The following is a 26,498-nucleotide window of genomic DNA, read 5'->3' on the forward strand; positions in this document are numbered from 1 at the left end:
TTTATCATAAATAGTCCTCAAAGCAAACTTCATCAAATGCTTTTTCTGCATATTTTGAGATAATCATATGAATTTTCTCCTTTAATTCACTGATGTGATGAATTACAGTAATGGATATTTCTTTCTTTTTTTTTTTTTTGGCCGCGTGGTGTGGCATGTGGGATATTAGTTCCTGGACCAGGAATCAAATCCATGCCCCCTGCATTGGAAGTCTGGAGTCTTAACCACTGGACCACCAGGGAAGTCCAGTAATGGATGTTTCTAATGTTAAACCATTCATAATTCTTGGAATGAGCCCTACTTGATCTTGATGCTTTTTTTTTTTTTGAGAAAAAAATTAAACATTTTAATTGTGCTTAAATACACATAACATGTAAAATTTACTATCTTAAACATTTTAAAGTGCATAGTTCAGTAGTGTTAACTATATTCACGGGAATTCCCTGGTGGCCTAGTGGTTAGGATTCCGGGCTTTCACTGCCGTGGCCTGGGTTCAGTCCCTGTTTGGGGAACTGAGATCCTACAAGCCACGTGGCAAACCCCCCCCCCAAAAAAAACAAAACCAAACTATATTCACATTGTTGTACAACCAATCTCCAGGACTTTTTCATCTTGCAAAACTAAAATTCTACACCCATTAAACAACAACTCTTCATTTCCCTCCCTCTCCCCACTCACCTATCATTCAACTTTGTCTCTATAAATCTGACTACTCCAGTACCTCATATAAATGGAATCATGTAGTATTTGTGTTTTTGTGAATGACATTCATTTAGCATATTGAGGTACTTTTATATATACTAGTGGATTTAATTAGCTGAACATTCATTTAGGATTTTTCATACCTATATTTATTAGTAAAATGGGTGTATATTTTTCTTGCCTTATGGTATAATTATCTGGTTCAGAATCAAGATTAAAATAGCCTCATAAAATATGTTGGTTGGCTTTCCCTCTTTCTCCATTTTCTGGAGCAATCTGTATAAGATACAGACTACTTGTTGCTTCAGAATTTGGCAGAAGTTGCCTGAAAAACTTCCTGTGTGGGTAAAAAAAAAAAAAAACTAAAAACAAACAAAGCATGTTTCCCTTTCACCCCAGAGGTTCCATCTCTCTCAGGGGACTTTTGGGGGGGAAATGAACCAGCATAAATATCTGAAGCCCTTAGCACGTGGGACAAAGGGGACGGACAATAATTCTTCGCATTTTTGAGGATGGAATGAAGACAGTGCACAGGTCCCAAGACATTCCCTTTATTCGGTTACCTAAACCTCGAAAGTGGGAGCAGAAAACTCTTACAGCTATTCTTCACAGCTAGTTTCCAGAGGCGGAGAGAAATGTTGTACTACCCCCGAAGTGCCTCACTTCTATCATTCCTATATTTCCTAATACTCACTGGGCAACTACTATGTGCCAGACACCGCGGAGGATTCCATGGTGACGACACACCCAGCCAGGACCCCACAAGGGACTGTCAAGTCTCTTGGGGAGTTTACGGTTCCCACAGGAACACAGAAACCCTCCTTCCTCTCTTTCTTACTCCTAGTTTTACTTATTTATTTATTTATATTTAAAGAGAAAAATCCAGGATGCAAAAGTCACGACTATTGTGCTAGGTATGCTAAAAGAAAAAAACCCAGAAAGGAATACACAAAAATAGTAGTTTTAGGGGGTGGCGTTACCGACGGGCCCCCAGCCCCCGCTCCATCCTAGTTCTGTAACGCTGTTATACTGCTCCTACAACTTAAAATAGAGTGGCACACGGCCACCTGGGAGGGCCCAGTCTATATCAGTTCAATGACACAATTGCTAGGGACGCCCCCGCCCCGCCCGGCCGACTCTGGCCCCGCCTCTCTCACCTCCCCTAGACAGTCTCAGGCCCCGCCCCTGGTGAGACCCGCGCGCTCAGCCGCAGCGCAGAGAACCAATCACTGTCCGTTTCCACGTTCAGGCCCTTTACGACGTCTGCCCTTAGCCAAGATGGCGCCAGCTCGGAAGTTGCCGAAGTTGACGAAGCAGGTCCGGAAGCTGCCGAGCGAGTCCGGAAGTTGCCGAAAGAGAGCAGCGGGGAAGGAGGATGGCGGATATCATCGCAAGACTCCGGGAGGACGGGATCCAAAAGCGTGTGCTAAAGGAGGGCCGAGGAGAGCTCCCTGACTTTCAGGATGGAACCAAGGTTCGTGTTTATCCCCTTCCCTTAACCGTCCGTGGCGCGGTGCGCATGCGAGGCGGGAGGAGGCCGTAGGCGAGAGATTGCGCATGCCCAGATAGCAGTGGTCGGTGACCCTACCTCTCACATGCCGAGCTCGACGCTGATTGGTCTGTATTTAAGTAGAGGGTGAATTAGGATGCGTCTGCCCCGCCCCCTGGCTTGGCCGTGTGGCCACGTTGGTTGGGGAGGCCGTCAGTCATTATAAACAGGTTGCGGGAGGTGGGAGGGTTGACCCTATTGCTTGCACATACCCAGCGCTGGAGAAGACCCTAAACCGGAAACCTGGGCTCTGGGAGGGGTCCCTGGTTTGCAAGGTTCAAAATCTATAGACGGAAGGGCCTTCTGAAAACACAGACCAGCTCCCATTTCTTAGATGGGAAAATTGAGGCCCTGGGACGCACCAACCGAGAGAACAAACAGGCCCAGAGGTTGGGTCTGCCAGACCAGAATCCTTTTGGCAGCTTTCTGAGTGCTCTTCGTGGCATTGCTCGGGACAGATAAGGGCTGGGAAATAAAGAGCCTCCCATCTTCCTCCTTTGCACATCCAGGCCCCCACCTCCAGCCTCTCCGGCCCCTTCCCCCAAACAATGTACATCTCCAGGCTTACCTGCTTCTGCTCATGCAGTTCCCTCGTCCTGGAGGGCCTTTCCCTGTTGCCACTTGCCTGTAGAGTAAGCAGCTTCCTGGGGGCAGCCCCCGTGCCCAGCAGAGCAGTCACATAGGACACGCATCTTGAGCGAATGAGTAAAGATCCTGGCCCCCAAAATAACTGAAGTGACATACCTCGTTGATGACTACAACAGTTTAACATTTAAAACATACTGGGGCCACCAAAAGTAAGAGCTACTGTGCCGAGATCCAGCAGGTAAAGATCCTAGCCTCGCTCAGTGTGAGTGCTTTGAGGCAGAGCTGCATAGCCCTAGTGATCAGTGATACCAAGAGGGATCCTTTCCCAGATGAGAGAAGGGACGTGGATGTGGGTGGATTCCCCCATGGGCTGGGGGGTTGGTGGCCTTGAAGAAGGTCCTGGCAAGGGAGATCCTGGATGGAACAGACACACCAGCTGGAGAGAACACTGTAAAAATAGTGAAGATCTGTGAACAATGACCCTGAAGGAACAGGTACAGGTAAATTAAAAAACCAATCACCGGCATTGATTGAGGGCTCACATGAGCACCGTGCTAAGTGCTTCACAAGTTTATTTTCTTTCATTCTCACAAGAGGGGTAGGTACTATTGTTGACCCCATTTTACTGATGTGGAAACAGAGCTCAGAGGAGTGGCTAGGGGTGGTGGTAAAGAGTGTGGGTTCCTCTAACCATATCCTGTGGAGGGTTCAGTCTTTAGACCTCTTCTCTCTTCACTCGCCCTGAGATGATCTCATCCAGGCTCATCTCTTTTAAAAAACTCTCCATGCCTGGGCCACTCCCACATGTCTATCTCTAGCCTTCCCTCTCCTTTAAAGTTGATATCCGGCTCCCTACTCACCATCTCCACCTGGATGTCTGGTTGGCACCTCAAACTTCACCTGCTCCCCCCAAGCCTTCCCATCTAAGCTAAGGGCACCTCCAGCCTTTTGGTTGCTCAGGCCAAAACCCTCCCAGTCTCCACGGCTCCTCTGTTCTCTCACTTCCCACAGAAGATCCTCAGAATACACCGGGGATCTGACCGCTTCTCACCACTTCTGCCACTACCACCCTGGTCCAGGCCGCCATCGTCTCTCTCCTGGGTTATTGCAGTAACCACCTTCCTGCTTCTGTCCTCCCCCCGCTCCAGCCTGTTCTCATCCCAGCAGCAGCAGAACCCACGTCAGATCATGTCCCTCCTCTGCTTGGAGCCACCCGGTGGCTCCCAACTCAGAGTGAAAAAACGAACTCCTCGCCACTGCCTGCAGGCGCTGTGGGGTCCATCCTTGCTGACCTGGCGACCCCGTGATGCACAATTCCTCGCCCTTGTTCACTCTGCTTCTGCTACACTGGCTTCCCGTTTTGTGAGCACACCACACGCTGTCCCTCTGCAAGGCTTTTGCACCTGCTATTCTCTTGACCTAGAAAGTTTCCACCCCTTCCTACCCCAGCATCTGCCTGGCTTGCTTCTCCCTTCAGATCTCTGGGGTTTTTTTTGGCCACACAGCACAGCTTGTGGGATCTTAGTTTCCCGACCAGGGATCGAACCTGGGTCCTGGCAGTGAAAGCACTGAGTCCTAACTACTGGACCGCCAGGGAACTCCCTCAGATCTCTGCTTAAATGTTGTCCTCGCAGAGACTCCTGCCCCCTAAACTCACCCTGCCTTACCCTGCTGCATTTTGTTTTCTGATCCATAGCACTTAGCTCGACCTCACACAGCACATTTTGAGGCCCATCTCTTTCCTCTAGAAGTTCCATGTGAGCTCCATGGGGGCAGGGACTTCTGTCTGTTTTGTTCACTGCTGGGCCTAGCACAGAGCTCAGGCATGTAGTAGGTGCTCAGTAAATATTTGCTGAAAGAATGATTAGTGCCAGACTGCTTGGGCTCCTGTCCCAGCCCGTCCACCCACTAGCCATGTGATTTGGACCCCTTCCCTCTCGGTGACAGCATCCTCACCTGGGTGGTGCGGTAAAGCCAGGTGTAAGGTTGGGCGGTGACCCCTGGGAGAGCCCTGTCCCTTGTGCCATCTGCAGGCTGCGAGCTGGGCTTGTCCTTGGGGGATGGGGGAAGGCTGTGCCCTTGTCTGATCCCATTTGCGGCCCGCAGGCCACGTTCCACTACCGGACTCTGCGCAGTGACGAGGAGGGCACCGTGCTGGACGACAGCCGGGTGCGCGGCAAGCCCATGGAGCTCATCATCGGCAAGAAGTTCAAGCTGCCCGTGTGGGAGACCATTGTGTGCACCATGCGGGAGGGCGAGATTGCCCAGTTCTGCTGCGACGTCAAGGTACCCGATGCCCTGTGCCTGCCTGCATCTGTCTGGCCGCGCCCAATGGCTAGGCCACCACCGACTCCCTCCAGGGCACCACACCACCAGGACACTGGCATCCTGGCCCCTATTCCACTTTTTCCTCTCCCTTAGCCGGACTGCAGCCAGGGACTGGCTCTCAAATGCAATGACCCACACAACTCCTTGCTTCAAACCCCTCTGGCTCCTGGTCACTGTCGAGCTAAAGTGTAAGCCATAGATGCTCACATGGCCCTGCAGGGTCTCCCTCCCACTCACCTCCCTGTGTTTCCATCCCTTTCTTGGCCAAGATCCTCCCTCCCACTGCAAACTGAATTCCTGGGTCACCACCCCCAGGAAGCCTTCCCTGACTACTGGTGGTTGACTTGAACCCCTTCTCTAGGTTCTCCAGCCCCTCATGCTCTGCATGGCCAGGATCTGGTCCTCTGTCTGCATGTAAGCTACTTCAGGGCAGGGATTGGGCCTGTTTACCTTCAAAATGCGCATAGTGGGCCAGCCCAGAGCCAAGACTCAGAACGTATCTGCTGGCTGGATGAATGTTAGCCAAGCAGTCTGCCCTGTGCAGGGTCAGTGAGAGGAGCTGGTTAGACTGAGGGGAGGGTGGTCTGGCTCCCACCATCCCAGCAGATGTTCCTAGTGAAAGGTCAAAAGCTAGGTCCCCAGGAATTCCCTGGCGCTCCAGAGGTTAGGACTCAGCACTTTCACTGCCGTGGCCCCGGGTTCAATCCCTGGTCGGGGAACTAAAATCCCACAAGCCTAGTGGCCAAAAAAAAAAAAAAAAAAGAAAAGCTAGGTCCTCTATGCCTGAGGGTCTCCCCTGAGGGTTTTGAGGTTGCTGCCCTAAACCCACTTTGGAGATAGGCCCTGAAAGGGGTGGAGATGGGGCAGGACAGAAGAGACGCTGGAAACAGAATGTGGAGGGAGCCCAGCTTGTGGGCTGCAAGCCTGGGAGGAGGAGGAAGAGGTAAGAATTCCACTGGGCTTGTAAGGACAGGGGAGACCGGTTGACAGCGGGAGTGTGTGTTTGTGTGGAGGTTGGCGGGGGTAGGTGCTCGGCTTGGTTTGGTGGCCAGAAAGTGTGGCAGGAGCTGAGGCCCACACCGGGCTGGAGGGCTGGGAGGCTGGAGGAGTCCCGAGGGAAATGTCCTCCTGTGTTTCTCCTGAACCAGTTCCTGCCCCTCTCTGGGCCTCAGTGTCCTTTCTCAGATGGTGATGGGGCAGGGGGCTGGGCCTCTTGGGCCGGTGACCAGCCAGCCCATTGGTGCCCACTCACCCTCCGGCAGCATGTGGTCCTGTATCCGTTGGTGGCCAAGAGTCTACGCAACATTGCAGCTGGCAAAGACCCCCTGGAGGGCCAGCGGCACTGCTGCGGCATCGCCCAGATGCACGAGCACAATTCCCTGGGCCACGCCGATCTGGACGCCCTGCAGCAGAACCCCCAGCCTCTCATCTTCGACATCGAGATGCTTAAGGTGAGGGGCCACCAAGCCCCAGGCACCTCGCCAAACTCCCACTGCCCAGCTTCAGAGCGGGTGCTGGTCCCACCTGCCTGCCCAGAGTTGGTGGGCTCACTGACTGTTGGTTGGGCTTGGGGTGGGGCAGGTACAAGGACACCTTTGCGGAACCCCTGGCAGTGCCCTCCCCCTCCTTCAGGTCTCTGCAAGGGCAGAGATTTTCACCATCCTGTTCACTGCTCTATTTCTAGAACCCCGCACAGTGCTGGGCACGTAGGAGATGCTACATAAACGTTTGTTGAATGATCAGTGAATGAACAAGTGATTCTGTTTCCGGTAACCAATGTCCCAGGCCCGGCCAGCCCAGAGGCTGGCCCTGGGCCCTGACTTGGCCTACACCCCGGCAGGTGGAGAACCCTGGCACGTACCAGCAGGACCCATGGGCGATGACGGATGAGGAGAAGGCAAAGGCAGTGCCGGTCATACACCAGGAGGGCAACCGGTTGTACCGCGAGGGCCGCGTGAAGGAGGCTGCCGCCAAGTACTACGACGCCATCGCCTGCCTCAAGAACCTTCAGATGAAGGTGCCGCCTGGAGGCTGCCGTGGGTGGGTGGAGGGGGTGAGGTGGGGCCAGGGGGCCCAGGTTTCAGCATCGTTTGCCCTCTCCCTCCCCCCATGCCCCCAGGAACAGCCTGGGTCCCCTGACTGGATGCAGCTGGATCAGCAAATCACACCGCTGCTGCTCAACTACTGTCAGTGCAAGCTGGCGGCCCAGGAGTATTACGAAGTGCTGGACCACTGCTCCTCCATCCTCAATAAGTATGACGGTGAGCACCGGGCACTGGGCCGCCAGGGTGGGCCAGCGGGCGGTCAGTAGAGCAGCCTCTTCCGTAACCACTGGGCACCGGGGCACGAAACTGAGCCTTTCATATCACCCCCATTCTGAAGTCCCGTGGGAACCCGACCAAATATCATCCACCCAGGCAGGGCCATGGGCCCTGTCGCGCCAGTGAGATATGAATGGGGGTTCGGGGTGGGGTTGGCATCCTCATGGGCTCCGTCCTATGACTTCTGGCCCCTGGTGCCAGAAGTCAAGCCAGGTAGCTGGCTGGTCCCCCCTTCATGCCCTTGTGTGCCTGCTGCCCACTGGCACCCCCTGCAGACAACGTCAAGGCCTACTTCAAGCGGGGCAAGGCGCACGCGGCAGTGTGGAATGCCCAGGAGGCCCAGGCTGACTTCGCCAAGGTGCTGGAGCTGGACCCCGCCCTGGCGCCCGTCGTGAGCCGCGAGCTGCGGGCCCTCGAGGCAAGAATCCGGCAGAAGGACGAGGAAGACAAGGCCCGCTTCCGGGGCATCTTCTCCCACTGACAGGGCCCCGCTGGCCCGGCCGCCCTGCCCAGCTCGCTGCTGCTGCTACCAGCCCACCCGCCCCCGCTGTATCATGCTTCTCTGTATATAAAGGCCTTATTTATCTCTCTCTCTCTCTCTCTCTCTCTCTGGGCCTGCCGAGCTGATCCATTGGGAGAGCTGGGGTCATCACCCCTCATTTCCTGGTCCTTGGGTGGTTTGGGGAGGCAAAGAATTGGGGTTCTAATCCCAGCTCCCCATTCACCAACTCTGAGATCTCTTTGGGCCTCAGTGTCCCTGACAGAGAAGTGAGGGTGGTCTCTGTCACAAAGGAAGTGTTTCTTTCTGGCCAGGGCTAAGGTGCCTGGGAGCTTTCAGTCTTAAGGGGGAGACGAAGCAAGTGCAAGCCAGGAGGCCTAGTGTCCGGGTGAGGTGGGCTCCCAGTGCAGCCCTCTCCCCTCCGATCCCATGGCCTCAGCTAATGCAGGCAGAGGTTCCAGTGAGAAGCCAAGTGTGGGCCCCTGGGAACTGAAAGGCCAGCCCAGGTGGTGAGGGGAGGGCGGGGGTAGGCTGACTCTCCAGGCCCCAATCCTGGCCCTGTCCTCTGACCCGTTGCGTGACCCTGGACACATCCTGGCCCCTCTTTGCCCTTCAGCATCTCTCTTGAACTGGAAACTGTGGGCTGGGCTGCCCTGTGATGCCAAGCAGGTGGGCAATCAGGTGGGATGCAGGTGGTGTTTATTTTCATGGATTTACACACACTGGAAAAGCCTCTGGGCCCTTGCTGCTCCCTCCTCCCACCCCCAGGGCTGGGTCCCCCAACATGAAAGGGAACTAACACCGAGGGGCAAACAGAGATGCAGGATGTGGGGCTGGGGGCCCAGCCTTCCACATGTGGCCACTTGGGCCTCTCAAGTGTGTAAGTAAATAACCCAAGTCCAGCCACAGTTTGGGCCTCACTCTTCGCTGTCTAGCTTGAGGCTGATGCTTCGGGCCTTGCCTCGCGCCAGGGTGGTGGGCGGCGTCCCTGGGCCCTCCCGCTCTGCCTGGCTGGGGCCCCTCGAGCGAAGCAGCTGGCTCTGTTTTCGGAGGAAGTCCACAGGGGCAGCCCCGCCATAGCTGCTCTTGGCCAGGGCGGCCCTCGAGGGTCCCACGGGGGCATGAGGGTGGGAGCTGGCCTCCAGTTGGCCCAAGTGGGCCACATAGCCATCTGACAGGAACTGCGGGCAGAGGTGGGCAGGGATTAGGGGATGGCTGGTCTCAGGCCCACACGCTGCCCTCACCTGTCCTCCCCAGGGTCCTGGGCAGTGCTGGCTGCATTATAGGCCTGGCACAGCCTGACCAACCCCAGGCTGAGCCAGGGCACCTTTACTCCTGGCTCTGCCCCTCTCTGGACCTCATCTTGAGTTTCCTCATCTGTAGAATGGGATTTTGGAAGGAAATAACAGCAGCTAACGTTTAGCCAGCACTTGCTTTGTGCCCAGCCCCGTGCATGCTGATACGCAGTAAATCACGTGCTCTTCGTGAGAGCTGTTGAGGTCTGGTCCATCTTATCATTTCCATTTTGCAGACGAGAAACTGAGGCTCAGAAAGGTCAAGGCCTATGCCCAGGACCGTGCCAAAGTGGAACCAGTACTCAAGGTCTTGAGCGTATTATCAATCCTGGCCTGCCCGGCACCTCCAAGCTGCTTGTGACCCCCGTCCTAGGAGGAGCCCAGATCCCCTGATGCCAGCCATCCCTCTCACAGCCGCCCGCCCTAGGTGCTTCCTAACACACGGGTGGTCCTTCCGGCCCAGACCCAGGCTCCCACTCCCCAGCTGGCTTGCAGTCTCCACCTTCACTCGGTCCTCACCTGGCACTGCGCCTGGAGCTTCCGCACGGCGCGGCCCACGATGTAGGTCTGGCCCGGGGGTAGGCCCAGCGCCGCATATACGGCCACATCTTTGGGAGACCCGTAGCCGGCCACGATGTTCAGTTCCACCTGTGGCCAGAGAGGCCAATCAGCAGCCCCGGGGGGCGGAGTCATGAGGCAGGGGGTGGGGTCTGGTGGGCATCCAGTTCAGAATGTTTCGGGTCGAGGCCATATGGTCTACCTCACCAGGTCCGGCTGGGGTCAGGACCGGCCGTATCTCTCTAGTTGGTCCCAAGGACAAGGGGCCCCTGGGACCACGAGGGCCTTGGCGGTCTGTTAGGTTTCGGGGGCCGATGGGGGTGAGACCAGATGGGCCTCCTCCCGGGGCGACGGCGGGGAAGGGACCCTCCCCAGTCGCCGCACCTCCTGCACCAGGCTCTGCAGAAACACCGCCTTCTGGCGCAGCGGGTCGTGGGTGAGGCCATCGCAGAAGGAGACCACGCCGTGGGGGAAATTGTGCTGTGACAGCCAGGCCACCACGCGGTGCTTCTGCATGTCGGGCCGGCCCGTTACGTACACGATCAGGTAGCCCGCGTCCTGCCAGTGCCTGCAGGGTGTGGCGGCGGTCAGCTCCACGCGCCAGGGGCGGAGACCAGTCACCACGGCGAGCCGGGCGGCCGCTCCTACCTGACCACGTCCACGGCGCCGGCGCGCACCTTGGGGTCGCTGCCCATGATGGAGACGCTGGCGGTGAAGGAGCCGTCGATGCTGAATACCACGGCCTCGGTGTTGCGGGCCACGACCGTCAGGCAGCACTCAGCGTATGTGTGGTCGCCCCTACGGCCCAAGGGCTGCTTGAGCGACATAGGGGCGGGGCCCAGAGGAGCCCCGCCCCGCAGAGGCCCGACACGCCCCGCGCTCACCTGACCACCATGCGCACCGGGTAAACGCCGATACCCAGAGCACGCTCCATGGGCACCGGGAAGGTGAGGCGGCCCGAGCTGTTGGTGACCTCGGTGCCAAAGTGAATCCACTTGCCTGACAGTGGCTGCGTCATGATGTAGATGTCCACCTAGCAGGGAGAGGGGGCGAGAGGGTCCCCCTGACGCTGAGCGGAGGAGGGCCGAGGCGGGCCTGTCGTCGGGGGTGGACGGGGTTGGGGGCTCAACCTGGTGGGACCGGGAACTATCCGTGGGACAGGAGGCAGCACCCGGACCTCCCGCCTGGGGCGAGGTCGGCCCGAGGGCGGCTGGTCTACCCGGGACTGAGGCCTCTGTGTCCTGACCTTCTCTCCGGTGAGCGTGACCACGTCCAAGGGCCCGTACATGAAGCGCCCGTTCAGCACCTGGGGGCGGCCCTCGCACACCACCGTGTCGCTCGCCCGGTGGTTGGAAGTGACGTTCTGGCGGGAGGAGACGGCGTGAGCCCGCAGCAAAGAGGTGACAGGGATGCGGGAGGTGCTGGTGAGGGGGACCCGCGCCCAGACTGGGGTGCTCGGCCTGGAGGAGGCGGGGCCGCTGCGAGAGAGGGGCGAGGCCCGAGGGGTGGGCGCTTTTGCTGACCCCGATCTGAGGTCATGAGGGCCTCTGTGTGCAGGGCGGTTCCGAGGGGGCGGAGGCATGACAGGATGGCGTGCAGAGGATGAGGAGGTGGGGGGATGGTTAGGGGAGGAGACCAGTGGTACCCAGGGGCGGGGCCGAGGCATGAGGAGGTGGGGCCAGGACCACAGCGGGCGGGATTGGACCCCGGAAGGTCTTGAGGGGCGGGGATCCTGGGGAGAGTAGGCAGGGCCTCGCTCTTGAGGGCTCGAGGGGCAGGGCACGTACCCGGATCTTGACTTGGGTGCGTTTGCGCTGCCACTTCTCCCTGGGGAAGGCCGGGCTGTAGATGGACGGCTCCTCGCACTCGGTCAGCTGTGGCCGCTCCTTCTCGATCACCTGCGAAGAACCGGACCCAGCAAGGCCACGTGAAGGGGGGAAGGGTGCCTGGGGCTGCCCCTCCCCCAGCCCACGGCTCTCCATCATTGTCCGGTTCCCTCTCCCACCCCGCATCCCTGGGCCCACCTGGCGCAGGATGAAGGCCACCACATCCGCCGACTCCCAGTAGCTGGCGTGGAAGAGGTGGGGCAGCGAGACGGTGGGGAAGGCGGTGAGCGCCTCAGGGCAGTACAGCGAGTAGTCAATCCGCTTGGTCCCCCACCAGCGCTCCAGGACTGTACGACCACGGTGGGCAGTGAGTCAGGGGTGGCCTCCCACCCCATGCCCACCCGTCTGGCCCCTAATGCTCTTCCCTCCCTCTTTTCCGCCAACCCTGCTGAGTCTGGAGTTGGGTGCTAGGGCACCCTCATTCCAGAGCAAATGCTGGGGGCAAGGATGTTTCAGCTGGGCTTTGAAGGTGGAATAAGTATTCCCTCCCCAGGCTGGGTAGCTGGCTGGCTGACTTACTCTTAACCACCTCACTGGTGGTGCTGGGGGCAGCTGGCTGGGCTGGCAGATCATTGCCTAGCTCACTGCCCTTCCAGAAGGCACCGCTGGCAGAGGTGGGTGTTGAGGGCACCAACATCTCCAGCTCCTCCAGAAAGAGGCCTGAGTGGGTCTGCAGAGTGTCAGCTGTGGGTGGAGGGGCGACCTCAGTGGCGGGCTGGGCCAGGCCGCCCTCCTGTTTTCCCACCCGTTTCCAGGACAGCCCGGCCCCCATCCCTCCACCATCTCCCCTGCCAGCCATCCCTGGTCGGGTCTTGGCTGAGGCTGAACTGCCCCACATCTGGGTGGAGGTGAAGGGTGGGGGCATCCTCTCCTGTTAGCTCACCCCAACAGCCAGCTGCATTCCTGCCAGCATGACTGCCGCCACCACCTGGACCCAGGCCCACTTGTCTCATGGGGCCAAATGGCTACTCACTTGCATGCATACGAGTACACACCCCAAACCAATACACGAACACAAGTGCATGTAGAGACACAATGCATCCCTACACACAGACACAGCAGCCCCTCTCCCCCGCCCCGGTGGTGGGCGGCTGCTCTCAGTGTCACCACCTCCTCCCTTCAGCCCAGTTGTCACCACTGCCCCCAACTTTTGGGCAGAGAATGTTAGAGGGTCTTGGGGATCCAGACTGCCCAAGGGGCCAGGGGAGGGCTCCCTGGTCCTGGGAGTGGTAACATGAGAGAGTACCAATGATGTGGGAACTACCTCATGTCTTCTTGGATGAGGGGGGCCCACACCCATTCCTCACTGTTGGTGCCCTCCTCTTTCTCCCCTTTATTTTGGTTGGCGGCATACCCAGCAGCAGGGATGAGCTGTCTCCCAGGGGGAACTTCTGGTAGCGCGGCACAGCCAGTGGGGCGATGGCCTGGAACTTGGGGGCCAGCAGGGGCTCAAGGCGGGAGGCGCAGGGGTCGGCCGCGTGGAAGAGGTTGTAGATCTGCTCACAGGCTGGCCGCATCTGGGCCACTGGTACCCAGAAGATGAAGGGGGGAGGGGATTCAGCTGGGCATACTGGGAGGTAGGGGTTGTGGGAAGCAGCACCCTGACATGCTGTGTGACCCTGAACCAGCACTTCCCAGACTCTACTCCCTGGGAGGTCACCAGGGTCCTGCTTAAAAGTGAGACAGGTCTCTCGGCTAAAAAGAGATCAGAGTCTTCGATTTGCTGATGTTCAAGATGAAGCGTTCCCCATGCCTGTTGGACCCCTTCTCATGAAGAGCATCTGTGGGTATGAGTTCCTCCTGGTGCACTTTGGGACACTTGGCCTTGGCAAGTCCCTTCTTTCTGGGCCTCAGGTTTTCCCTCTCTAGCCAAGCCATTTGTTTGTACAGTGGGGAATGGTATAAACACCCCCGTTTCAGGTGAAACAAAGAGGAGATGGGGGAGGGGCAGGTGAAGCCCACCCCCACCCTGAGGGCTCACCCTCCAACGTGGGCATCACGGTTTTCCGCAGAGCCAGCACCAGGCCCAGAGGGGAGCCAAAGAGGAAGAAGCCGGAGACCTTGAAGTCAAGGCGGGTGGCAGTGGTGAGACCATCAGGAGACTCAGAGGCGGCAGTGGGTGGACAGCAGGCTGTGCTTGCCCGCCTGGGCTCCCCAGAGGAGGTGGCTGGGGGCGCCGTCTGCAGGCTGGGGGAGGGGGAGGGGTGCTCAGTGCTGCTGCTTCCGCAGCCCAGCACAAGCCCAGTTTGGGGTTGATGGGGCAGGAACGTCACCTGTTTTGAGAGCCCTCGGGCTCAGGACTGGCCATGTCGCTGTGGGTGTGCTGGGCAGGCAGCACTGAGGGCTCTGGGCTGGCCCGGCCCAGTCCCTCCACCCCATCTGCCAGGGGATCCCGCACTGGGCCAACCTCCGGGGAGAGCAGCTCATTGTTCTAGACGGAATAGGGGACAGAAACAGCCTTAGGACTGGAGACAGTCGATTTCTACTTATTTGGAAGTGAGGAAAGAGGCTTGGGGGTTGGGCAGGGACTTAAACAAAGAGTAGAGCCCCAGAGGAGGTTGAATGAGGCAGCAGGGGGCAGGCCGGAGAGAGGGCATATTCCAGGGGCAGAGAACGAGAGCCGGGGAGACACGTGCCTCCTGGGGAGGCGGGTCCAGCCACACTGACCACGCTTCCTCGGCGGCTGCTGCTTCGGCTCCCAGAGCCCGCGCTGGCACTGTGGCAGAGGGCGTCGAAGCCCAGGATTCCACCGACGCCGTCCCCAATCAGCACCACCTGGGTGGGAGGGCAGCGCCATCAGGAGGGGCTGCAGCAGGGGCAGGAGGATGGGGGGCTCCGGCGGCAAGTTCCCCGGGGACATCCCTAACTCCCGACCTGCCCGCAGAAGCCGACACCCTCAGAAGAGCGCAGGAAGGCGGCGTAGGCCTGGTTAGTGCGGGCAATGACCGTGGCCACAGCGCCCTGGTATCGGGAGGATGAGGTGGCCAGCAGCGGCAGGGCAGCCAGTGGGATGTGGTCCTGGGAGCGGGACAGGCTGTCACCGTCATGGCTGTAGGGGCTCAGGCTGTAGGAGGAGGGGGTGTAATGGATGGGTGGGGGGCCTCCAGGCCCTCCACTGCCCCCTCTAAGTCCCCTTGACCTGTTGGCAAGTCCTAGCACTGGAGGGCCTTTGTGGGGACCATCAGTATCCCAGAGGCCTTTGTGATGGAGCCATTGACTAGAAACTGAAGTCCAGCTGGGTAGGTGACTAGCCCAGGTGTTTGGCTTCCTGGCCTCCTCCCCCTCCCCCTCCCCCCATGGGGCCTCTCTGGTCCCAGGAGCCCCCAAGTGGCTGTCCACACCTTGGGGACCCTGTGTGTCCCCCACCCTCCCACCCCTGACCAGTACTTGGAGACAAGGGCATAGGCAGCGGCGCAGATGGGTGGGCAGGGCACCAGGCGCAGCGCCACGTGGCCCAGGGCCTCGGGGAAGTGGACGCGGGTGATGGCCTCGAAGGCCAGGCTCAGCGTCTGCACATCCGCCTGCTTGGAGTTGGTGTCTCCAGGGCCTGAGTCTAGGATGTTGCCGCTGTGCAGGATGAGGAAGAGGGCGTGGACTGCGCATGTCTCCGCCCCCAGTTCCCCTGCTCCATCCAGGCCCTGCGGGGCACAGGGGGGGTGCCAGGGATGTCAGAGCAGTGGCCTGGCCGGTGGGTGGGCAGAACTGAGACGCGGGGTGGCCGACCGTACTCACTTCTGGGTCCCTGGGTGCTCGGGCCCCGTCCCCGATATCTTTGGTGGACTCGGTTCCAGGGTCTGCAGGATGGGGAAAGCCAGTGAAGGAGACTGAGGGGTCTGTGGGGATCCCCTCCTCTGGTACTTCTGGTACCCCTGCTCTGCTGTCTGCCTGAGCGCCCGCCCTCCCCCCCACCATCTTCCTCTGACCTTCTCCTCTCACCCGACTCTCCCAGGTCATTTCACGTTTCTGCGTCTTTGCACATGGCCAGTCCTGCTGCTGACAGGCATGCTTCTCCGCACAAGGCCTGTTTGCCTGGAAAATTCCTTCTAATCCTGCCCTGTCCAATATGGTAGCCACTAGTCACATGTGCCTATTTAAACTGAAATGAATTAAAATACAGTACAAAATTCAGTTCCTCAGTCCCACTCGCCACATTTCAAGTACTTGCTAGCCACATGTGGCTAGTGGCTAGAACATTTCCATCATCTCAGAAAGTTCTTTTGGACAGAGCTTGTCCAATCCTTCAAAATCCAGCTTAGACATCACCTCCCACATGAAGCCTTCCTGGACTCCAAATGAATTCCTCCATTCTTTGTGCTGTGTCTGAACCCTGAATACACACCACACATCCATCCATCCACCCATTATCTGCTCATTATTCATCTGTGTATTTAGTGAGCACCCTTTCTGGACTGACATTCATCTTAGGACCCCACTAAACTTAGGAATGAGCTGTTCTCCAAGTCCCCACCACAAACGGAGTGCTGGTGGCTGGCAACTGGGTGCGGGATCTTTACCTGGCGCCCCTTCTGCCTCCATGGGGCAGGCAAAGGCGTCGATGAAGTCATTGGAGTTCCACTTTGTCATTTCCTTGGGGAAAACCTCGTCACTGTCCGAGAAACCTTCTGAAGGGACCAGGGGCTGCGTCATGGGCTGGTGGGCGCTGCTCAGGGACCCCCCTCCCCCAACAGGTCTGGGGTGCTGACCGTGGGCATCAAAGAACTCCTCCTCAGAGCTGTTCTCAGAGTCTCGGGCGATGTTCTGCATGCGCCACTCGGACAAAGTCTGGGGAGACACGCCCCCTGCAGGGCCACATCGGCCTCAGCCTGGGAGTCCAGCCTGAGGGCCGCCCCCTCCCGTCCCCGCGCCTCAGCCTCACCTCCATGCTGGGACGAGTAGGAGGAACGGGAGGATGAGGACCACTGCTTGCCGAAGCTGGCATCGGGCGAGGCATCGGGGCCTGGGGGGACCTCGGGCCCGTCGGGGGTGCCAGCACGGCTGGCCCCAGCCCGGGCCTCAGTGCTTGGCTTCCCGGGGGGCTGGGCCTCGGGCCCCTCACTGCCTGTGTTGCACTTGGCCATGCGCTGTGCCAGCATGCGGGCGGTCTCTTCCTCCAGTGCCCGGATGTCAGCCATGCTCAGCTCTGTCCACTCGTCCTGCCAGCACCAGGCCTGGCGGTGGGCCCGCAGCATCACCCGACGCAGACCTGTAGGCGCCCAGGCATCAAAGCCATGCCCTCCCCACCCACACGCCCCAAACCCGAGTTTCCCTGCCACTGCAGCCACATGCCCAGCCCATGAGTTCAGGTAATGGCTCCCCTGGGCACACCACCCACCCAGGGCCACAAAGTAGGGCAGGGTGAGCACGGTCCGGGAGACGGGAGTGGAAACTGGGGCATTTGTCTTCCTGCCCCACCCCCCTCCCTGCCCACTGCCTCTTTTATCCCTCTGGACACCCCAACTCTGAGCGCTGAGCCCACCCCGACACCCTGGGAAGCTGGGAGCAATGTTTGTTTTTGCTTCTTTCGGCTGGCTTCCTGCTGACTTCTTCAGAGGAGTTAACAATTAAGGCGTTGATAGTTAATGAAATTGTTGATGGTTAATGAAGGTGTTAAGAGTTAATGGAAGTGTTGGCACTTAATGAAGCAAAACATGATACCCATTCTGGGATATTTTCATCCTAAGCAGAGGAATAAAGTTAGAGACTTCAATATCTAGGAAATAAAGTCATAATGATTGAATTATTGTTATAAACTTCTGGAAGGAAATACATCAGAATCTTAATAGTGGTTATATGTGGGTGAATTTCATTTTTTTAATTTGTGCTTTTTGGCATTTTTCCAAATTTAAGATAAGGTGCCTGTATCACTCTCTGAGCTAAATTTCCTCATCTGTAAAACGGGAATAATAATTGTCCTTACCTTGAGGGGTGTTGGGGGTGTTAAAGGAGATCTTGCATGGGAAGTGATTAGCAGAGAACTGGGCATGTGGTGATCAATATTAGCTTTTAACTATCTGGCCCAACCTCTTCCTCATTTACAGAAGGGAAAATTAAGGTGCAAAGATGGGAAGTAGCTCCCTGGAGGAGAGGTTCCATGAGGGTCCGTGGTGGAATGGAACCCAGGTCCCTGGACACCCCCATCCTTCTACCTGCAGGTAGTCGACCCTCAGACCTGGGAGGTGGGGCAGGGCTGAGCCACAGGAACTGTGGGGTTAGTTTTAGGGGGGCATGAAACAGGGCCTCCTGGATACCAGGCCCAAAGGATGGGACTCGGAGGGAACGACAGAGTCGCAGCTTTGGCCTGCACTCCTTAGCGTGTTGCAGGTTAGAGCTGGTGACCCTCCTCAGAGTCTCTAAGTCTCGCTTGACCCACAGAACACTGGAGAGTCTTAGAATTTTAATGGATGAGAAGCAGCATCTCTGAATGTCAGAACCAGCATGGACCTCAGAGATCACGTTGTCAGCTTCTTGCCCTCCTGACTCTCACCCGTACCTCAAGGCTAGGCTCCCCCAACCCCTAGCTAGGCTGTGCTGCTCCCCTCTGCCTCAGTGCCCACCACATCAAATGGAAATGGCTTTATGTTTCTGTGTCCCCAGTAGACTGGGAGCATCCCTGGCTCAAACGCGCGGCCTGGTGCACGCTGAGTAAATAGAAGCTCCCGAGGCTGGGCGCTCACCGACATCGTGGATGAACTGCTCAATCTTGGCCTGCATGCCCCAGTAGCGGAACTCAACCTTGCACAGCTTATAGGCGCACATGAGGGGCCCCGTCTGGGCTGCTGTGCGTGCCCAGTCATCAGCCAGCGGTCCTCGGCCTGTCTTGGCCGAGCGGTACAGCCGGGGGTCTTCTTCCGCTTTGTACTCGCCTGGGGCCACTGCGTCCCGCACGATGTCGATGGTATCTGGGGGGGTTCCGGCAGCACTGAGCAACACCAGCCCCCTCCGGCCCCGGCCACTCCTCCCCCACCTCGGGACTGGGAGGGCAGCTTTTCATGCACAGGAAGCCTAGACCGGGAGAGAGCCTGGGACTTGTCAGAGGCCGCCTGTGGAGGTGGCAGGTGTCCTGAGAGGGGCTCCACGGTCCCCCCGCTGGCTCCAGGCCTCACCCAGGATGCGCTGTCTTCGCTCAGCCCCACTCAGGTTGAAGACATTCGGCTGCTGCCCCCCATCAGGCAGGTAATAGGTCTCTATTTCAATGGAGAATTTCTCCACAAAGGGGCAGGTGTACCTGGGCAGAGGGTGGGGGTGAGGGTCACGGCTGTGCCCACCAGGGCTGTTCCCCTCCTGGCCCCAGACCTGCCCCACCCACTCACCGGGTGCGGGTGTAGGGATAGGCATTCCAGGATTCCTCCTCCACCTGCAGGGCGGCCTTGGGCAGCAGTGCCCGGAACCAGCCTGGGATGTGGGAGCCCACGTGGTACACCTTGTGTGTGTACTGCCCACTGCCACCGGGCCCATCCATGTAGGGCCGGTTGGCCAGGATCTCCACGCCACTGCCTTCACCACTTGACTCTTCTCGGCTCTTTTTCTGCAGCGCAGGGCAAGAGTAGAAGGGGCAGCTTAGCCCCAGATCAGCTCCTGGGATGGGATCCCCAGCTAGGCCTGGTCCCCTGCGCAGCTCTGAGGCCCTAGTCCCAGCCGGTCTAACTCTCTGAAACCCGACCCTGGTCCCCTGTAGCTCCTGGGGTCAGGATTACAGACGCTGTCCAGTCCCCTATGGGGTTCTGCAAGCCAGGACTCATTCAGTCATTCAAGTATTTGTCGTCTGCTCTATTCCAGGCATTGTTTGGGCTTATATTAATTGGGATCTGCTGATGTACAGAACAAAGACCCCTGCCTGCCCCTGTGCAACTTACGTTCCAGTGGAGAGAGACAGATAACAGACAGAAAACCAAAAAAAGCAAATTAGAAGGTGCTAAGTACTGTGGTAAAAAGAAAGCACAGAATCGGGTAAGGGGGATAGGGCTGGGGGTTGCAATTTTGGTAGGATGGTCAGGGAAGGCCTCATTGAGAAGAAAACATGACCTTGATCTGAAGACGACCTGGGGGAAGGGAGGGCGCTGAGCGGGTGTAAGGTGTGAGGTGGGGGCACTGGCCGAGGCGGAGCGGAAGCCAGCGGAAGCTCCTGAGGCGGCCGCGTGCTGTGTGCGCTGCCGGCAAGGGGCCGGGGTGGGTGGGCTGGAAGAGTCAAGGAGAGTAAAAGGGGCCCCCACCTTTCTAGGACCCCAACACCAGCTCCTGCCACACCCCTCAGAGTTGGAGAGCACTCAGATCCCGTCCTCACCTAGCTCTGGAGTTTGAACTTGGCCCACTTAACCCTCTGAGGCCAGATCCCAGCCCCCTTGCCTGCTCCGACTCTGGTCCCACATTTCTGGGGAGCACATGTGGAACGGGCACCAACCCTCTCCCTCTCCCTGAGAGCCTGCTCTGGCTCATTCTTCCCGACGTCCAGGGCCAGACCTCTACCCCCTTCCTCTTAGCCCAGACCTCAGCATCTGGGGTCCCTGCCTGCTCCTCTCTATGACAGGTTTGGGGCCTGGTCCTCAGCCCATCTCCCTGACCGCCTGGGGCTGCCAAGGTCCTTCACCCTCTGGGAACCCCTCCCAGTCTTTCCCTACCACCTGGGACCGCTCCTCACTTTCTGCCTCCTGCTCTTTTGCATCCTCATGCGCTCCTTTGCTTACCCCCAAAGGATTACACATTCTAAGGAGGATTAAAGGAGGTCAGATGGGGGCTGAGCGCTCAGGAGGGGCTGGGCACTTGGGGTGGGGAGGCACCGCCAGGCCCTTCCGCTCTTTCCGCAGACTTTAACCACCATCACCCCTCCCCCACAGCCGACTGGGGAAGCTCTCTCTCCTCCTCTGGCCTGAGCCCTTCCAAGCCCCAGAGCGGGACTGGAGGGGGATTGAGCTGGGCCCGGCCCCTGGTCCCAGGTGCGGCCTGCGCGCTCCTCCGGATACCCAACATGAAGCATACCTCCCCCCACCCCGCGCCCTGGTCGCCTACTTCCCACCGCCCTCACCTGGATCATGTAGAGCTGGGCCACCTGGTACTCGTCCAGGCTCATGGGCAGCAGAATGTGGTACTCCTTGATGAGCATCCTGAAGGCGCTCGGCCGGCGGTGCGCGGCCTCCGCTCCCGCTGGCGCAGGACACCGCGCGGCCGTCAGTGCGGGGCGGCGGCGCGCGGCCCCGAGCCCTGCGCGAGGGCCGAGGGGCTCGGGCCCGGCGACTCCATGCCCGGGCTCGCCGCAGGGGAGGCAGAGGCGAGCCCAGCTCTGCAGCCAGCGCCGCGGGGGGCCGGGAGCCTCGGCGAGGCTGAGCGCTGACCTCTTTTCCGCGCAGCCCCCGCCCCCCTCCCGCCCATCGCCACGGCAACCGCGCGCTGACGCTGGCCCCCCGGAGCCGCGGGCTCAGGCCGGCGGGCTGGCGGGCCAGCCTTGCCTCTTCGGCCGCGTCCGCGTCCAAGCCCCTCGGAACGGCATCCCTCGGGGACCCGCCCCCAGGAACCCCCGGGCCCCTCCTTCCGGGCCCGCCTTCCACAACCGGCCCCTCGGGGCCCGCCTCCTGCATCCCTTTCCCCGAGTCGGTCCCGTGTCCCCCACTCTTGGACGTCCACTTAGAACCTTGTCCCTCGGGGTGTCTCTACGCGGAGCAGCCCCGTGCACCCCTCCTCTCAGCATCTCTGTCAGTGTTCCCCAACCCCCGCCCCCGAACCTACCTTCAAAGACCAGATAATTAACACCTCCGCCCCCTAGACCTGCCTTCCCCACCCTGGCCGGCAGCCCAGTCCCCAACTCTCCCCTTCCCAGCATCCTTTCTGGACCCCCGGCACTTGTCTACGCAGCCGCCCCATCATCCTTCCCGAGGGTTGACCCCTCTTCGGGCTGAAGCAGAAGTATCCCACGGGCCCCCGCCCTGAGAGACCCCCCTCCGTCCACCTGCGCCCCGGTTTCGCTGCAGCCCCTACCCACACCTCGCACCCGCTGAGCAGGCGAGAGGCCCCCGTTGTCTCCACTTCCCTCTGCTCCCCGGCGTCCCCGTCCCCCGCCGTGCTCTTGGCCCGCCCGCCAACGTCCCGGCTCACCTCTAGTTTAGGGCGGGCGCCCCTCACCCGGTACGGGCGGGGGCGGACGGGCGGCGGGTCAGAGCCCCCAGCGCCCCGAGCCCCGGCCTCGGATTCCAGCGGTGGCCGGACCCTCTGGAGGCGAAGCGCGGGCCCATGGCCCCGACCTTCCTCCAGGTCTGCCCGCCGGTGCCCCTGCTGTCCCTCCCCGTCGCCCGCCGCGTCACTGCGGCCGCCCCGCCCCCTTCCTGGGCCCGGCGGCCCTCCCCCCACCCAGGCCGGGTCCGGGCAGCCCCGCCCGCGGCGGAGGAGGGCGGCCCCATTCTTCCTTCCCCTAGGCGGCGGGGGAAGAAGAAGCCCTTCTCCAAAGGCTGGCGGTTCTTAGTCCCGCTGTATTCTTTGGGATCCCCAAAGCACTCTGGGTTCCCACCTCCACCCTGGCCCAGCCCTCCTGTGTGCTATGGCAATATGACAGAGTCCCATCCCCAACTTTCCAGGCCCTTGGATCCTGGGGCCCAGGGTGGGGGAAATGCCTCGCCGTCCAAAGTGCAGCCAGAAGCTGGTCTCTGACTCGCCTCTACCTAGCTGGTGGGGTTCCAGTGCCCCAGACCTCTAGGGTCATTCAGCCACACACACAGGCAGAGGCCTGCAGTCACTCCAAATCTTTGTGCTAGTCCCTGAATGGGGCCCCATGGCTTTTCCCACCTATATCTTCCGGGTCCACAAGTCTGGTCAATGGCCACCAGATCCTGTGCAAAGGCTGAGACAGCCTAGGGCTGGGCTCGTGGGACCGCACCCAGTCAGCTACAAGGCACTGGGACAGCGTATGGCAGCACCGAGCTGGGTCTCACCCACGTTGGAAACCAGTTCTCTCTCCTTGACTGTTTCTCAGGTCCTGTGGGGAGGGAAGCAGCAATGCTCCCTTTCTTTCCTCTCTGAGGACTCAGAGATGGGGTGTATTCAGAGCCTCCAGGGCTGATTCCGAGCTCAGGATGTTAGGGCATTAAGGCATGTGAGGGTGTGGCTTAAGTGAACTGGCATTTCCACCAGCTAGGCACTGCTAGTCCAGAGAAAGAACCCTCTAGGCTCAGGCTGGAGACAGTGCCCTCCAGCTGTGGAGGCAGCCAAGGCCCTGCGCTGCCCCCTGGTGGCATCACATGAAGGAGGGCAGGGCGCTCAGCTACTGGAGCTCAACCCTTTCCACTGCTTACAGCTGGAAGGCCGAGGGCCAGAGAAGGGCAGGGTTCCACTCAAGGTCAATGGACAGCGGAGGCAAGGCAAAGCCAGGCTCCGTGGGCCTCTCTCCCACCCACTGCACCCCACCTTCCGCCCATCCAGGCTTAGCAAAAGCGCCAGACTCAGAAAAACTATGAGCTGGAGAACAACTCCAAATTATCTTTTATTTATACAAAAAGGGCATATTTAGCAAAAGACACACTGAGAAAAGAGTCGCCATGGCCCAGGAGACAGGGCAGGGAGGCGACAGGCCTTCTGAGGCCCTGCTGGGGAGAAGAGGTCTGGGAAAAGTGGTGAGAAGTCCTGGGTAAGTGCTGAGTGGTGGGGGCCACAGAAAGGAGAAAGCTCCAGTTGGATCAACACTGTTGGCAGGTCATGGATGGGACTCACAGTGACCTCGCTGCTAACTCTTTTGGGGGTTTCCAGTTAGTGCTGCCGACTGGAGTGAGAGCCGCCCACTGGTTCCTGGAGGGCACCCACCAAAGGACACAGGACAGGAAGCCCAGGATGGGAAGTGCAACTCGGGGTGAAGGCCAGGGAGAAGCAGGTGCTCTGCAGTGGCCAGGAAAGGTCCAGATGCTGAGGCGGAGTCGAGTCCTGTTACGTGCGGGCGTTCCGCTCTGTCTCTGCCAGGCACTCTCTGACTAGGGCCCGGGCATGGATGATGCCTGGGGTGTGGATGCGGAAGTAACATACAGGATCTCAGCGACCCTCCACAGTCCCAAGTTCACCCGCCAGTGGAAAACCCCCTCCCTCTCCACCCCCTTTCCTTTCAGTAAAAGGAACTATAATCTAATGAGGGGCTGGATGAGATTAGAGGTTTAGAGGTTAATTCTCAGATTTGCCCTGTTGAAATACAAACTCCCTGGTCCTTCCCTGGAAATTAACTAAATGTCAATTCAATTTAAAACGCCTCTCTGGGGGACTTCCCTGGTGGTCCAGTGGTTAAGACTCCACGCTCCGAATGCAGGGGGCATGGGTTCGATCTCTGGTCGGAGAACTAAGAGATCCTGCATGCTGCATGGTGTGGCCAAAAAAACACAAAAAACAAACCAAAAAACCCCGCCTCTCTGGATAGTGATCCTGGCCCTAGTCTAGGCTTGGCTCAGGTGGCCTCCAGATGTCTTTCCTTCCCTACCTAGTGAAGGACTGTCCAGTGTTTGTCTCCGGGCAGGGGTGGTGGGCCTGGCCTCACTTACCTCTCTTCAGGCGCTCCATGGCGCTCTTGCTGCCAGCATAGGTGGGCCGGATCTCTTTGCCCATCTCCTCTATGACCGACAGCAGGTCGGTGTAAGTGCTCTGGGAGCCCTGGGCGCCAGGTGGTTTCATTGCCTATGTCAAGAGAGCAGGGCAGTGAGCTCAGGCCAAGAAGGGGCCCCCAGTCCCCATCCATAGGCAATCCCTCGGCTCCACTCACCTGCACATAGCCCATGGAGGGCGGTCCAAAGTCGTTAAACAGTGGTCTGAAAGGGGCAGCGGCTCCTGGCACCGAGCCCGACGGCGATGGGACACTTCCGGCTGCAACATGCGCCAGTAAGAGGTCAGCGCGGGGCAGGGACGTCTCGCCCCGACGTTCCAAGCCCTGGACCAGATTCGCCCGATTCCCTCCAAAGGGCTTCATTCCAGGCTGCTAAACTTCAGGACAAATCCCTCCCCCTGCGCTTCACCAACAAGCCCTTACGTGACCACGCCCACTTCACAGGCCAGCGAACTGAGGCTCAGCGAGGGTAGGCGGCAGGCCCAGTATTGCAGAACTCAGGCCGTCTTCTCTTCGAGACCTCGACCGCCCGGGCAGGCAAGCAGGGGTGGAGCTGGATCCTCACCTGTAGGGACCGGGGTGCCGGGCCCAGGGGTGCTGGAGCCGGGGGTGCTGCTGGGGGCGGGGGCGATGGGTTTGTAGGACATCCCCAACTCCTGGGTGCGGCAGACGCCGGCCGGCCGCTCCTCCCGGGTTGGCTGCCTGGCCGCTCAGCCGCGCTCTGATTGGCAAGCCGGCAGCACGCCCTTGGTAAATAGAGCTCAGGCCGGAAGGGCGGGCGGGCACGAACGCTCCTTCACTCCCGATTGGCGTGCGGAGATGTCACTCGGGCCTTCTCATTGGCCGAGACCGGCCCCAACAGGCCGCAACCGCTGCTGATTGGTCTCCGCCTTCCGGACCTCGCACCTGTCTGCTTCGGATTGGGCGGTGGCCGACGCCCTCCGCAATTGGCGAGTTCGCGGCCCGGGCCGGCGCGCTCTCAATCCGATTAGTCCCAAAGCCCGAGAGGCGGGGCCTCGGAAGCCTGGACCTGGGTCTGGTCCGCCGCGGTTCGCGCCGAGCCGGGCTTCCCGGGCTCGGGTGCCGCCCTCGCGCCTCACTCACGTTGCTTCGTACGTCAGCTTCCCGCTGCCCGGTCCCGGTCCAGCTGGGCTGCTGTCGCCGGCGCCGCCGCCGTCGCCGCCGCGCGCGCGCACGCGCGCCTCTCCTCAGCTCTGGGTGCCGGAGGACGCAGGGCTTTGACGTTCCCAACCCTGCGCCCCACCCCGTGCGCTTTTACGTCACCTTTCACCGGTTCAGCAACCTGTCCTCCATCGGCGCATGCGCCCTCATGAGGCCTCGTTTGTTCCCATGGCAACGGGTCCGTCACCAACGCTGTTGATGCGCCTCTTCCTCCCAATTGCCTGGACCTCGGGTCTAGGCTGGTGTAAGGTCCAAGGGCGACCTCAAAGACTCTTCAACCTGCACCCCACCCTCCACCCCCCAAGGCCCCACGCCGGTGCTTCATAATGACAATAGCAGGAACAGCTAACCTTGAATACTTAACTGCATGCCGGGCCCTGTACCATGCGCCGTCCTGGATCATGGACTACAGCACCATCTGGAGTCAGACTGACTGTTCGAATGTCACACCACCTCAGCTAGCGATTTGCCCTTGGGCAAGTTACCTCAATAGGCCTCAGCTTCCCCGTCTGTAAAATGGGGACGCTAATAATAACTATCTCTTAGGGTTGTTGTGTGGATTAAATGAATATTCATAAAGTGCTTACTGTTTCATTCTCCTCTTTCCTATCCATTTCTCCACCCAGGCCTCTCACCTCACATCTCATTCCTCACAACTCTAGACCTTAGACTGTCCTCCAAACACTAACCCTTTTTCCCAGGCTACTTCTCAAAACCTCTCTGGCCTTGTGTATCTATCATGCCCCCAGGTCTGTAGATTTTCCTCATCCCCAGGACATTTATTTATTCATTCACCCAACAAACATTTTCTGACCCCATCCTCCATCTCAGGCCTTGTGCTGGACACTGATATGGAAATGAACTGGCCGTGGCTTCTGTCCTCAAGGAGCTCCTAGTCTCAAGGAGAGGCAGACAGGGAAGCAAAGCCACACAATAGAGTAAGACAATGTGGAGACTGGGACAGGGCGCATTGGAATTTAGAGGAAGGGGCCTTCCTTGTGACATCACAGAAATTTTCCCAGAGGAGGTGGCAT

At 59.2% G+C, this 26,498-nt stretch overlaps 3 protein-coding genes across 7 annotated transcripts; 1 reads left to right on the forward strand and 2 right to left on the reverse strand.

Annotated features, from left to right (window-relative positions):
- The first annotated feature begins 1,973 nt into the window (after window positions 1-1,973).
- On the forward strand, window positions 1,974-8,078 carry AIP (aryl hydrocarbon receptor interacting protein). Of its 2 annotated transcripts, none has more exons than XM_061203843.1 (6): window positions 1,974-2,176; window positions 4,946-5,125; window positions 6,430-6,618; window positions 7,008-7,184; window positions 7,287-7,420; window positions 7,764-7,836. In XM_061203843.1, exons 1-6 carry the CDS (start codon window positions 2,078-2,080, stop codon window positions 7,834-7,836), a joined length of 852 nt encoding a protein of 283 aa, XP_061059826.1. In that variant the 5' UTR covers window positions 1,974-2,077. The 2 variants fall into 2 exon arrangements, with proteins under 2 accessions (XP_061059826.1, XP_061059827.1); XM_061203844.1 differs by having other exon boundaries at window positions 1,981-2,176; window positions 7,287-7,428; window positions 7,764-8,078.
- A 591-nt stretch (window positions 8,079-8,669) lies between these two features.
- Window positions 8,670-21,978, reverse strand: PITPNM1 (phosphatidylinositol transfer protein membrane associated 1). Of its 2 annotated transcripts, XM_061202163.1 has the most exons (24): window positions 21,810-21,978; window positions 20,746-20,864; window positions 19,037-19,251; window positions 18,830-18,951; window positions 18,401-18,625; window positions 16,603-16,929; window positions 16,430-16,525; window positions 16,241-16,348; window positions 15,459-15,520; window positions 15,114-15,364; window positions 14,601-14,790; window positions 14,394-14,501; window positions 14,000-14,157; window positions 13,708-13,913; window positions 13,081-13,251; window positions 12,246-12,410; window positions 11,865-12,013; window positions 11,628-11,738; window positions 11,087-11,203; window positions 10,725-10,873; window positions 10,489-10,638; window positions 10,225-10,408; window positions 9,802-9,930; window positions 8,670-9,168 (listed from the first exon to the last, which is right to left on the reverse strand). In XM_061202163.1, the coding sequence occupies exons 2-24, from the start codon at window positions 20,821-20,823 to the stop codon at window positions 8,905-8,907; spliced, it is 3,735 nt and encodes a 1,244-aa protein (XP_061058146.1). In that variant the 5' UTR covers window positions 20,824-20,864; window positions 21,810-21,978; the 3' UTR covers window positions 8,670-8,904. The 2 variants fall into 2 exon arrangements, with proteins under 2 accessions (XP_061058146.1, XP_061058147.1); XM_061202164.1 differs by lacking the exons at window positions 8,670-9,168; window positions 9,802-9,930 and having other exon boundaries at window positions 10,299-10,398.
- A 1,190-nt stretch (window positions 21,979-23,168) lies between these two features.
- On the reverse strand, window positions 23,169-25,519 carry CDK2AP2 (cyclin dependent kinase 2 associated protein 2). Of its 3 annotated transcripts, none has more exons than XM_061203846.1 (4): window positions 24,848-25,519; window positions 24,442-24,542; window positions 24,224-24,356; window positions 23,169-23,692 (listed from the first exon to the last, which is right to left on the reverse strand). In XM_061203846.1, the coding sequence occupies exons 1-4, from the start codon at window positions 24,927-24,929 to the stop codon at window positions 23,625-23,627; spliced, it is 384 nt and encodes a 127-aa protein (XP_061059829.1). In that variant the 5' UTR covers window positions 24,930-25,519; the 3' UTR covers window positions 23,169-23,624. The 3 variants fall into 3 exon arrangements, with proteins under 3 accessions (XP_061059829.1, XP_061059830.1, XP_061059828.1); XM_061203847.1 differs by lacking the exon at window positions 24,848-25,519 and adding an exon at window positions 24,706-24,835; XM_061203845.1 differs by lacking the exon at window positions 24,848-25,519 and having other exon boundaries at window positions 24,442-24,699.
- Window positions 25,520-26,498: the final 979 nt, after the last annotated feature.

Source organism: Eubalaena glacialis, chromosome 10 (assembly GCF_028564815.1).
Source record: "Eubalaena glacialis isolate mEubGla1 chromosome 10, mEubGla1.1.hap2.+ XY, whole genome shotgun sequence".
Taxonomy (NCBI): domain Eukaryota; kingdom Metazoa; phylum Chordata; class Mammalia; order Artiodactyla; family Balaenidae; genus Eubalaena; species Eubalaena glacialis.